The 13,440-nt window shown below is 34.5% G+C and overlaps 1 protein-coding gene, 3 non-coding genes and 1 pseudogene across 9 annotated transcripts; 2 read left to right on the plus strand and 3 right to left on the minus strand.

Annotated features, from left to right (window-relative positions):
- Positions 1-2,974: 2,974 nt before the first annotated feature.
- On the plus strand, positions 2,975-5,261 carry LOC124847487 (uncharacterized). Of its 6 annotated transcripts, none has more exons than XM_088115360.1 (3): positions 2,975-3,281; positions 3,477-3,598; positions 4,486-5,261. In XM_088115360.1, exon 3 carries the CDS (start codon positions 4,497-4,499, stop codon positions 4,980-4,982), a length of 486 nt encoding a protein of 161 aa, XP_087971486.1. In that variant the 5' UTR covers positions 2,975-3,281; positions 3,477-3,598; positions 4,486-4,496; the 3' UTR covers positions 4,983-5,261. The 6 variants fall into 6 exon arrangements, with proteins under 6 accessions (XP_087971486.1, XP_087971487.1, XP_087971483.1 ...); XM_088115357.1 differs by having other exon boundaries at positions 2,980-3,281; positions 4,434-5,261; XM_088115361.1 differs by lacking the exon at positions 3,477-3,598.
- Positions 5,262-8,197: 2,936 nt separating this feature from the next.
- LOC148198240 (U1 spliceosomal RNA) lies at positions 8,198-8,357 on the minus strand. Its single transcript, XR_015780024.1, has one exon. It is a non-coding gene; the product is annotated as a U1 spliceosomal RNA (small nuclear RNA).
- A 1,298-nt stretch (positions 8,358-9,655) lies between these two features.
- LOC148198241 (disease resistance RPP13-like protein 4) lies at positions 9,656-11,627 on the minus strand (annotated as a pseudogene).
- Positions 11,628-11,768: 141 nt separating this feature from the next.
- LOC148198242 (U1 spliceosomal RNA) lies at positions 11,769-11,929 on the minus strand. The gene has a single exon (XR_015780023.1). It is a non-coding gene; the product is annotated as a U1 spliceosomal RNA (small nuclear RNA).
- A 1,267-nt stretch (positions 11,930-13,196) lies between these two features.
- Positions 13,197-13,268, plus strand: TRNAM-CAU (transfer RNA methionine (anticodon CAU)). Its single transcript has one exon. It is a non-coding gene; the product is annotated as a tRNA-Met (tRNA).
- The last annotated feature ends 172 nt before the right edge of the window (positions 13,269-13,440 follow it).

A 13,440-nucleotide genomic window follows, 5' to 3' on the forward strand; every position in this document is an offset into this window, starting at 1 on the left:
CCATTTGACAAAGATATTACTCCCCAACAACTTTACTAACATGAAAAGAATTGTCTCTGTGCTAAAATACTCTAATGTTCAATAATGTAAATTGATCTAGCCACTACTCTCAACACAAATTCTCAACCTCCAAACTTCAACTCTTACGGATCTTTCTGACACATAACCAACCATATTGTGTCTACCACACTGATAACCCTTTATCTACCTTCCACTGCCTCTGGTAAAACTCTTTTAAAACTTCTGCTAACCTTGACTGTATATCAACCCTTGATCAATATTCGTTCACCTTCTCTTGTTTCCTTGAAGAAACACCATACTACTGACTTGATCAGCACAACTTCTAGTTTGCTACCAACCATTAACATTCTTGATCGTCTTTAAACAGAACCATTATGATGAAAACTTCACCTTCCTCTACTGCTTTTCACCCTTGAATAACATAATTTCCAACTATGTTATTCCATTATCAAACTAGAACTCTTATCCATTGCAATGACAAGTATTTATAGAAGACCAAGATTTACTAGAACCAAGTTAAGAGACGATTAAGCCTCTCAAAATGTTAAGCTCCAACTTGCTAAGAAATCATTTCATAACAACTTCAAATTTGATCCCTTTGATCACCTCGACACGTGTTACTCAACTTACAAATCTTCATGTAGCCCCCACTACCACAACCTTACTACTTAACATAAGACCTTTTTCAAGAATAAGCCTCTTCAACTCAAAATCCTCAAGAACAAAAACCCTGCCTATGAACCGCAAAACCTCAGAATACCATTATCCTTCAACGCAAACTCTTTGGCCTGATCTAAACCCACAAACCCACCGTCTTCTGTAACCCAAAATCCAACCACTACTTCTCTCTTGATCAACTCAACCAATCATTCAACACTACTCCAAAACCACACATGATGAAAACTGACTTCAACTCAATCTGCAACCTCATATCTATAAACATCTCAGCCAACCCAAAATCCTTGATCATTCTCTATACCTTTTTCATCAACTTAAATTGTAGACATCTTTTCTCTATTTCGAAGACCCTTCTTCTTCATCCTCATACATAGTGCCCTTAATTCTCTAGCCTTATCTTTTTATTATTAAATTAACTTTCTGATGTGATTCTTCCTTCGGTGCTTGAAGTCTTCCACCTCCGTCCAAGGTCAAACCTTACTTCTATGCGAACCACTGATCTTGAAATATCCTTCTAAACTTGACTCTGAATCATCCACTTGTTAAGAAAAACTTAACCATTTCCTTCTGATTATCTATTTAACCTAAGTCCCTTGCAATGCTTCATTCTTCTCTAAATACTTCATGTTCTCTCAGCTTGGAAATTTTGTCTTCTACTAAACTCTGCCCTAATCCGCTTTATGCCTTATATAATTGTTTCTCCAACCCTCCTTCTTCTACTTCCTTTCTAGATATCTATTTCTCTTGGTCCTTTTCAGAATTCTTATTCCTTTTTTTACTTAGGCTTCAAACCTTTCACCACTTATCTTCTTTAGACCTCAAACACTGATATACCAACCCATGTTGCCTTCTCAACCATTGCTACTCCATTACTCACTAACACCTTCCTTTTTCTGACCTCTGACGTTATTGACACACAGAACCAACTGATTCCTCAAACCTTGCTACATCAATGTTTATCAAACTCCTCTTGGAAAAACTTGTGATTTCTACTCCCCTAATTCGATTCTTAAGACAAAAGCGATGCTTCTACCTCCTCATATCTTAAACCATCCTTCGAAACTCAGAAACTCTGGTCCTCTAACTCCTTATCCTCGAGGCAAGAATTTGTCTCAAAGGCTTTAACCAATTATACTAAAGGTATACAGACCAAATTACCTTGAATATGCATTCTTCTATCACTATAGAGCATAAAACACTAACACAAAGGCAAGAACAAGATAGGAAACACTATTGAAAACCAAACTTGACTTATAACTCTTTATTTTCCCAACACCTTCAGGATTAAGAAATGAAAATTGTCTCTGATATATTCATGAGTGTGCACCCTCATTACTATTATCAAGACATTTCCTATTCTTAAAACTTCCAATTAGATACACATCTCTTTTATCTAAACTTGGAGAGCATGGTAAAACATACCCATTTAGACTCAACTCCTCACAGGAAAACACGACAAACCCACAACTCATAGGTCATCCTAAGGACGAATATCTCTGATACCTTTAATTGTAATTAGACTTAATTCCTAATTTGGTCTTATTTTAAAAAAGATTAAAACTTAATTAAGTCAAAATTTTAAATATAAAAATTGAATTAAATATAAAATATTATTAACACTTGAATCCTTGACCTTTATAAAAAAGATGCTATCGTCAATCTAACCATAATCAACTAATTGAATTATTTTAACAAAAATTAAGATTTAATTAAAAAATATAGATAAAAAAACGAATTGAATTATTTAAACAAAAATTAGGACCAAAGTGTAGTCGTTAGGAATTCAAGTGTAAAATTAAGTTCTTCAAAAGAGATAGTGGATAAAAAAAAGAGAAGAAAAACTCATAAACTTAGCTTCATAGGAGATAATATTGTATTATCTTACATAGATTTACTCATAACTTGTATCAAATATTGCGTTTTTTGTCTGTATTTCTCATTTCTTTGAATAACACGTCTCTCCTTTTCTTGTCTTATTGTAAGAAAGGATGGAGTTTTGCTTTAGAAACACTTTAAAATTATGATAAATGAAATATTGAATGTGTATTTAATGAAATAATATTATAATAATATTTTAATATGTATTTGAGAGTGGAACTGAATTAAGTAGCTAACTGTTTTGTTGTGATTAGTGTGATATCAACTAATAATATTAGCAGAGCAAGAGGTTCATATCTCCGTAGAAAAATCATATCAAAATAGTTTGAATATGAACATTTGTATTGAAAAATAACCCCGCGGCGCCTACACTGATTATTGTCAAACCAACAACAGTGGATCCGACAAACTCCAATGTAGAGACACTCAAAAGTTTGTCTTAAAATTGGATTTAGATATGATTTTGTCTCTTTCGATGTTTTCCCTTGGGGAAAAAAATAACCATTTTGGCTGTAAACCATTTTGTCCTAATTTTCCCTATAAACCAAAGTTTCATTTCCTCATATTCCAATCTGCAAAAGGATTAGCTTTTACTTTCCCCCTTCTTTTTACGTGAGAAAATCTCAGCTGGGTCAGTTTCAAATTTTCAAATTCGAAACTTGAGGAGCCGTGTTTCAGTCTGCTCTGTAATGCTTCTGAGTAGGGTAGATAACCAACCTTGTTTCCACTTCTTTTTGAGCTTACCTATGTGATTTGCATCTATAATGTGATTAAATTTGAGTTATGCTTTTTTCTTCTTCAGTTTGTTACATTCTTTTATAATATTGAGCCTTTAGTATTTTCTTCGTGTATACTCTTTAACATTGTGGAATTTAATGGGTTGTTTGTGTTTCTGGAAGTCTTTTGGTGAACTTGCTACCCTTCTCTGGATTCTGCTAATGTAGCCCCCTAAGGTTTGGGTGGTTTTTAGCAGATTTGATTCTGCATCATCGTAGCTATTCTTGATTGGTGGTCCTCTTAGGTTTGTTTCTTTACCTTTTTCATCCTTTTTCCTATTCAAAATTATTCATTAATTTTGTTTCCTTTATCCCGTGAAACTTGTTTGGATGAACTTTTCAGTAAACATTTCTAGAAAAAGCAAAATAAGAAGGAAAAGTGAAAACCTTATCCATAAGTTAATTTATAATGGCTCTTTCATATTAACTTCTCCAAAATCAGAGTTTTAACTTACGCATAAGATAGTTTGAACTACCGCAACTTATTTCTTTTTGTTCTTTTTATTTTCCTCTTCTGTAAGTGGTTACAGAGATCTACTTAAGCAGGCCCATAGTCATAAATGCACGAAGAGTAGTGTAGTTGGCATCCTCAAATTGATATTTTAAATTTATGTGTGGTTGGTGTCTTGTGGTTGAGAGATGCCACATGATGTATCGTGACAATGTGCATTATAATTTGTGTTTGTTTCTCCCAATAAAGCATTCTTTATTTGCTTGCCCTACTCAGTTCTGCTGTTTATGGAAAATGGATTTTTGTATTTTGTGATTTGCATCTCAAGCAGCCATGCAGTGGTTGATTCGATGATGCTTTGCTAGTGTGAACTTGGTGACACATTATACCCTTTGCAACCCTTCTTGCTTGCTGTAAGATATGATGTTTATCACTTGTTTATTCATCTTTCCATTCACTTTCAACTGTGAATTTCTAAATGGTAATCTAAGCTACTTGCTAATTTTGATTTTCTTATGCTGTTTGCATGTTTTGTTGACTCTGATGGAAACATTTATATTTGAATTGTGAACTGGTAAATGAAAGACTAGGAGTTGTTGATCTGAATGCACCATTTACATGTATAACAGATTATCTGGCTATATCCATCAGAGCTTTGAACATTTGGGAGTTTGATTGTAGCTAAAAGAAGCATGGAAGGCACTAAGGGTGATGAAGGATCCATTACCGTAGGAACCACTGGAACAATCAGCTTATTGATGACAAAGGAATTGGATCAGATGTCTGGTGTTCCACAGCAGGATCTATCTTCAACAAGTAAACCTCGAATTTCAGTTTCAAGTGGTAGTGCTACGCCGAAACGACCACAACCAAGAAAATCATTTGAAGCCAGTAGTAGTAGTAGTACTAGTAGTAATGTTACAAACCATATAAGCTCAGGGATTGGCCCCAAAACAAAACATAATGGCAAACATACCCATCAACTACCCATGCTTGGTTCCCACACCCTTCCATTGGAGGCAAGTCCAGTTATGAAGAAAAAGGATAAGAAGAAAAAATCTAAATTTGTGGAAGTTGTGGACATCAAGTGTGGTTATGCAGATAAAGCTTGGGCCACACCTATCACAAATTCTCTCAAGAAGTTGGGTTTCTCAAAGCTCTCTGAGAGCATTACCTAAAGCTGGAATTGTATGTCAGACTTCAGGTTCTTGTAGCTGAAAGCAGAAATTACATTTGGCTTACTACTGTCTATTATATCGACCATAGAACACATGCTTGGCAAGAGCTTGCTACTTCCTCGCTTTTTCTTTCTTGTTTCTACTCTGGATACAGTTGAGGGTCTGGAATCAGTGCTAACTGAGGAACCCATGTTGATGGTTTGAGATTTGTTGTTCTGTGACCAGCCATTGGAATTTAGTTCAAGCCGGCTAAAGTACTCAATTTCTTGCATTAGAAGGGACCCCTGTGCCTCTGGTGCCTATTTCTACAGGTGGAAATTCAGCCATTTCTTTTGTGTTGCTTGTGGCAAGGATGGTGGGTGTCTGTATGCTTTATATTGTTGGTGTCAAGGAGAAAGAAAAAGTGGGATTGAAGAAGAGTGGTTTTGTTGTATGTTTGATGAACTTTTCCACAAGCTGAGGCATTTTCTTTAGTTTCACAGAAGCTCTCCACTCTACCATGTACTATTTATATGAAGTGCATGACATGTATTATGTTTATGGTTGTAGAGTTAGTTGGTGACATGACATTGTCATTCCATTCATGTGCATGCAGTAAAAAGTATTATCCTTGTAACTTTATGTTTAATCATGTCTAGCTACATCCCAATAATAAGTTCATTATTTGAGACTATGGTCAGTGTAATTTGGAGCAGATGAATTCATGTGAAAGAAGAAATTGGACCATCACTTTGTTTGACTTCTGAGCAAGCCAATGTAACATTTTGGTGTCTTTAAATGGCACCGGAAAATAGAAAAGTCTAGACGGTTGTGTAAATAACTTTCCATTTGAGCGCTTTTGAGGTAGTGATTAAGTGTGGATGATTTTGTTTTGGTTGGTTTCATCCGTCATATAATCTGGTTTTCTTTTGAGATGTGAAGGGGAGTGGGAGAGACATTTAACATTGTATGCTCAAAGACAATGCTAATTAGGATTTATAGTTTCCTAATTTCACTGTTTATAATTAAAATATTTGGCAAGATGGAGAGAAGGTAGAAGAATTGTTAGTAAGAAAACCGTGTTGAGGGTTTCATATATTTTTCTTACACTAAAATTTACTCATTGCAAGTTGCAACTGTATTATATCACCATGCTTCTTCACATATCTGGTTTTGATACATTTTAGTTGTTCTCTACATTGGGAAACCCAATTGTTTGGTTTTTTATATATTCTATATGATTTTATTGTCACCCCCACTTTACACTGCCCAAAAAAATACTCCGCAAGTTTGAGGAACTAACGCAATGTGTCACTTTTTGTGGACCCTTTGCTGCATTTGTTTGTAGTGGAGTCATTCACGGGTGCTCCATTAATTTGTATGTGGACTTCTTGGACATATATTCCTTTCACAAGATAGAAAGCAAAGGTTCTTATCAAAACTGTGTAACACTTTCATTCACTAAAGGGACTGATTTCTTACCATTTATTCTGTGCATTTTAAGAGTACCACTGCTCATAAGCTTCTACTTCGAAGGAGAAATTATGTCATTGTCATGCAACGGAATAGATAGATCAAATTGGTACAAGTTAGTGATCCTAGTTGCCCAAGATAACCAATTTTGTTAGTGATTAGATTAGTTTTTAACCATGGTAAGGTAATGTAAAGCAGCTATAAGGACAATTCCCCTGTTATTTTCAATCATTTGTCACTGTTTTCTTGAAGTGTGATAAACTTTTCTGGTTCTGTTTTGCATGTGAGTGTGACAGATATTTTCATTGGTAGAAGACACTTCACATGTGATTACGTTTTTATGGCATTAGCATCATTTAAAACGCACTGTTCACTGTCCACTTCACATTTCTATCTTTTTAACTCCACTTCAAGTTTTCTTTTGATAAGGCTAGTGATTTTCAGCAAGTGTTTTCAGCTCCTAGGGTTCATTTGAAAAGCCCATGGTTGTTTATTCTTACATTTAATTTATAATACATAACAATCTTAGTTTTCTAAAATTCAAGGATGAGTAATTGAATGAACATTTATCATTTTATTTTAAGAGTTAAGACACATTCATTTGAATTTTTCATACTTCAAAACATGGTACTGTTTTTATGTTTGCTCATGTTAAGTGGGTCTTTTCTACTTTAGGGGAAAACTTTGACGTAACGAAACCATGCACTGCTAAGGTGAAGCTAAATACGGAAGAAATATTCTTGTCATAGAGTTTGTATACTTTAAAAGTAGAGTGGATAGTGTAATCTTAAAGAAATGAGCTGTAATAATAAGAAGCAGTAATCTTGGGACATCTTGGACTGGGACAAGTGTCTGATAATATTTTGTATTGTTTTTTAAGAATTTAAGACACGGTTTCTCAAAATCATTTTTTAATTCTACCAAACATAAATTTTAAGATTTGTGTATGTCATACAACTTAATATTGAGTGGATACCACCAAAGATCCAAATAGAGACATTCATCGACATAAAAGTTAAGGGAAACAGTAAAATAAATCAGGAGATGTGAACTGGGTAACGATCTCTCAACATGGTGTGTGGAACGATGCAGATTCAATAACTCAGGAACAATAATGTTGAGAGGGTTGTGTTTTGGTGAAAGTAACATGCAAATCCATAAGTTTTGCATCAAAATATAGATTTAGAGAAAATGCAGAAGAAAAACCTTGTATATATTTTTTTGTAAAGGTTAAAGCATCCAAGTGCCCTACTATTAATATAACTTTTTGAGACAAAAAACAGTTAAGTAAATCAATTGATAAAACATCGTACTACTTGTGATTTATACATCTGTGATCAACTAATGTGTTAGATTGTTTCTTTATAACATTTAGTTAGATAAGAACATTTTCATAAGTTTAGAGTTTTTGTTTTTTCTATTGTCTGGATGTGGAAGAAGTATGCAAAAGTGAGTGCATGCTTGATTGAACCTTTCCCCTGTAGAGAATGGTTACAAGGGACAATATTAAAAATGTATGAAACAGTGGGTTGAAGATTGAAGAGCTGCAATAATTTCATACAATATCAATGTAAGCAAATGTATGAGACAATATAAAGAACCTCAAAAAAGACAGCATCACTTTCCATTATACACCTTGCTTTAAAGAAGGGTAATCTAATAACAGACAAATTAATACCAAACAAAACCATCAAATAAACTACACAGAATAAACATCAATAATAATTAAATGACCGAGGCACAAAACTATAGAAACTCAATTAAAGGGACCGCGCGGACGCAGGTCCCTACTACCACAAATTATGACGTAGGCTCTGTCACAAGGACAGACCTTAGAGAAACACCCTTTCTCAGTGCAATGAAAGTTGCTCCTCTAGGCCATGAATCTTATTGATCATCCATAGACCCCGTCCAGGTAAGTATGTTGCTTAGTGTAACAAATCTCTATTTTGTAGTCTATTTTCAATGCCATTGTAAGTAATATTTTCAATATGGGATTTGGTAGACTATATGAACATGGAAAGGTTTCAGATCCCTTGAGTGCTTGGTTTAACTTAAGAAAAAGGATTCAGGTAAATTGTTTTCAAAGTAGGAAGGATTTGCCTTCAAGAACCACTGTTTCATTAATATACTGCAAGTAGAATCAACATTGCAGCTTTAATTTCACACCAGTTATGGAAGAATGTCAAAAACAGGTACTATTTGAGTTCTCTTATAATAAGACCTTGAACTAGACCTGCTCCATTCTGAATTGGTGCTGCAAACTGTCATAACAAAAATATTCTAAGATCATTATTCTCTTATTACCTCTTTCTATTTTGTGTCAATTTCATTGTTTCTATAAAAAAATAAATATTTTCGTGGTTATTACACTAGTTTCACTCTTTAAATATCCTCCCAATATGCATTAACTAAAAACACAAAAGGTTATACGGCAGAGTGAAAAAGTACTATATCATTACTTGGTTGGGAGATGTGTAATGGGTCTGTCTTAGTTCACCACAATTCAAGGACAACTTAGTTATATTCTATCTTACAAGAATATTTTTCTTATTTCCAAACACATACAGTTTTTGTCTTAGGTTTTGTTATGTTGGCCTTTTCTAAGAACTAAGGTTGGTTACTTGTGTTTCATTTAGAAGGAAATCTTGACCTAATGAATCCTGGACTGATAAGGGGAAGTTAAATGTGGAAGAAGTATGCTTACGTGATTACATGCATTGCAATTGCAGTGGACAATGGAAGAAGATACTATAATAAAACACAGCACATAGTGCATGCTCTATTAAGCAGAGGTACCGAGAAATGACCAAAGAAATTCAATTAAGCAAGATTAAGGAGTATAGATGTTGATGAAGTTTATGAAAAATAGTTGCGCTCATGTATCAGTTATGAACTTATCACCACTCTTCTTTTAATATCAATTACATAAGCTGAGGATATGAGGTAGGTATAGATATTGTCATATAAGGCATGTTTCTTTGTTCTTTTCAGCTTACCTTTATTCTTGCCAGAAAAGCATAGCTAGGCACAATAGAATTTAGAACATGTACATAAAATTCTGTAAATAGTAGTACGACATAGACACATACTTTCACCTTTCTTCACTCAGAATGCTCTCTATTCAAATTCATGATAATTTAGAGCATATTTTATTTCTCTGCACTACACAACAGGTAACAGATCCAGCAAATGAGTTGATTCAGTTAATATTTAAACGTTTAAGTACTTGAGCGTATGGTCTGCAATGAGCAAGACACATGAGCATATCCTTGAAGATCCATACTTTGGAGTTTTCCTCCTGTAATATATAGCTCACACAAACTTGTGGTTATCTTGTCAGGTTTCAACCATTCTGGAATATGTTGTCCAGGAAAGCCTTCAAGATGCAACTTTTTCAACTTTTGAGGCAGCTTAAGCTCAATCTCAGAGTACCTTGTGGCAAACACACCCCATGATATTTTTAGTTTCTCAAGCTCTGACAATCTTTCCGATGGAAACTCTATATCTCCAACAATAGCCCCACTTCCTACATGTATGCTGAGTTGCTTTAGTTTTGACAAATTTGCAAGATCTCGAGTCTTGCCAGAACTACCAATCACAAATCCCTTTAGTACTTCAAGCTTATTCAGCTTGTCAATCCCCTTTGGCATTCTATCCAACAAGTAGCATTGAGACAGATTCAATGTTTGAGGTTTTTCAATAATGCAATATCACCTGGTAATGTTTCTAGGTTGTGACAGGCCTTGAGGTCGAGAGTCTCTAGGTTCTTAAGTTGAAAAATGGAGTCTGGCAGCTGAGATATTCTAGATATTCCACGAAGGCTAAGATATTTCAAACTCTCTTGATCCCTTAACTCCTTTAAGAATTCTTCGCTGTTCACTTCAATATGATGTTTTGGTGAAGCGTGCAGCCAACGACCAAGTTGAAGCACCTGCAACTGCTTCATTTTGGCCATACTTTGGGATCCAAATATAAGATAACTTGCACCAGTATTAAAAATACTTGTGAAATGGTTAGATTTAGAACCAAACGCATCACTAAGTTCAACTTTCAGTTTGTTAAGTGCTAAACATGCAGGAGAATCACTCTGATGAGATGAGGTAACTATTTGAAAAGGCTTTTTTCCTTCATTTGCTTTCTTCCTTGATTCATGAACACGATAAACCAAAGGATTAACTTTAAATAATTTATTCACAAAGTCATACTTATCTGGTAAAATTAATTTATGATCCATAAGCTTTCCAAACATATACTCACCATTTTCCTTTGCTGCTTCCATTTCAACTAAACCCACTCCAACCCACCAAAGGATTATATTCCTTCTCTTCATGACAGAATTCTCTGGGAAATGTAAGAGAGACTTCAAGCATTTCATTTCAATATCACCAAGGCTCTCATAATTTTTCTTAATCACTTCCAACTTCTCAGGTTGTTGGGTTGAAGGGGGTGATGCAGTAGCTTCTTTATTTGCTTTTTCAGGTTGTGGGAATTGATCAGCAGGCAGCAACTTTTTAGTTGATTCCTTTATTTCCTTGCAAATCATTTCCTCGTCTTCCATCAACTTAGGTATGTTGTTGTTGCGAAGATAGCCATCCACCTTTGTTAACTTGTCAAGTAGATCTTGTTCATTTTTCTTCACCTTGGAAAACAAATCCTTTATGTTGGTCAACTCACTTTTCAAATCCTTCAATTTTGCTTGTTTGTCTACAGTCACCAAACGTTTCAACAATGTAGGCACTGCTTTCATGGGATTTGTCCGAATAGACATTTCTTTTTCTGCTATGAGACTGAAGAACAGACTTGTGACTTTATAGAAAAATCTCTGACGAAAGAAACTATATTTTTTCCTATAAGATGGAGGGACAGAGTGGTGTGATGTTTTGAGACTATGAAAGATCAGTTAACGAAGCAATAAAGTTTTGCAACAAGATTGAGGTATCAAGTCTATGATCTCATAAAAACCTGATAAAAGAAACAATCTCAAGTCTATGATCTCATAAAAACCTGATAAAAAAAGCAATACTTTTGCTCGAGATTGGAGATAGGTGGAATGGGACTTAAGATTGGAGAGAAATATATTTTTACCGAGCTGAACTTTGTCATCAAGATATTCCAATAGACAAAAAGAAGCAAAGAAAAGAATCCCCAAAAATGTTTCATTTCTCTGTTCAGGAACAGCTGCCACAGACATTCCTTGATTCTTAACTTACCCTGAACCCAAGTAACATTCTAGAATAATTGAAAGACACCTTGAAATTACCAGGACATTCTTCACATTAATAGAAGTTCATTTCAGTAATTACATACAAAAAACTTTAAAAGATAGACTTAAAAGGGGCCGCGCGAACGCAGGCCCCCACTGCAACAAATTATGACATAGGCTCTGTCACTAGGACAGACCTTAGAAAAGCACCCATTCGAAGTGCAATGAATGTCACTTTTCTAGGTCATGGATCTTCTTGATCGTCCATCGACCCTGTCCAGGTAAGTATGTTTTTCAGAGTGAAACATGTTATATTTGTATCCTATTATTCCATTTACTATTTCTAGTATTGTCGATGTGGGATTGAAACAGAGTACTTTAAATGTTAGAATAAATGTCCAGAGTTAACTGGTGTTTCTGTTGTTGGATATGTGTCTATTTAATATCACTCCAACTAAGAAATTAAGCGTCCAAACTGCATAAGAAAATGAAGTGACGTTTAATACTGATGCTGCTCCGTTCTGAAAATTTTGATAGTTGCAAACTAGTATCACAAAAATGTAATAAATCATCATCTCAATTTCGTTATATCTATTCAAAAGATTTTTGTTTGATTATTACAGTAGTTTCACTTTTTATTCTTCTATAACAATAACCCCATAAGTCTTTAAGATCTTAGACAATTCAGGACTGAGAATCCACAATAAAGAAGTGGTAGAGAAACAGGTGGTGAAGATAGGGAGCTAGTCAAGAAATTAAAACTGAGAACAAGAAGTAAAAGCAAAACATAATTTTCTTATCTTAGCAATTTAGTAAGAAAATTATTGTCACAAATGAAAATATAACATATTTTAGCAAACCAAACACTTCCTTGAAGCATAAAAACTGCATGTGCTGCCAACTCTCATTCATACCTAAATGCTATCATTAGATTAAAAGTCAGTGTATAATGGCAAGCATATGTGATTATCTCATTACATTCTTACAACTAAGTAAAGATTGACATCTGATCTCTCCTATACTTCAGACAAAGTTTAAGTACTTCTCCATTTTGCATTAACTAAATAGAAATATAAAAGGGTAGAGATTGATGAAGCTTCAATAAGAAGTGAGAAGATATTTTTCAAATCACTTGGCTGGGCTTTTGACTGTAAAACATCTTGGGATTGATAGAAGGCATGTCATTCTGGTTCAAAAGACTAGTAGCTTGATCAGATCAGCCAGTACATGTCAAGTACCAATATAGACTCGATACAGGAGAAAATGCAATACACAAATATAATTACTTTCTGCGTATATTGAGTGCTGTTTAGTTTGACATTTAGAGTTTCAATATGAAATGAAAAATTGAATAACAGGTTATTTTTAAGTGACTGTTTTTCATGAGTAAGTTTGCTGCAATTTGTCTTTATCAGCAAGATTGATATCGCTTTTTCATTCCTCTGGAGTTAGAGGGTGAATCTAGCCCATAGTTTGCAACTTCTGTACATTATACTAATCATGCACCTTAACTGCTATTAATTAAGTTTATTTTGTAATAAATCAATAAACAAAAAATCAGAGTGGCGCAGCGGAAGCGTGGTGGGCCCATAACCCACAGGTCCCTGGATCGAAACCAGGCTCTGATAATTAAGGAATTATTTTTTTTAATTTTCATCCGTTCTTCTCTGTTTACAATTATTCTTTTAGTCACTAATAAAATAAATAAAGTTGTAGGGTGAAGAGAGAAAAGTAGGGGTGTAAGAAGAAAATCTGCATAGTTGGTGGATAGCATCTATGAGACACGTGTGTGGATAGCAA

The sequence above is a fragment of the Vigna umbellata genome, chromosome 5 (genome assembly GCF_029865625.1).
Source record: "Vigna umbellata cultivar VRB3 chromosome 5, Vumbellata_1.0, whole genome shotgun sequence".
Lineage (NCBI taxonomy): Eukaryota > Viridiplantae > Streptophyta > Magnoliopsida > Fabales > Fabaceae > Vigna > Vigna umbellata.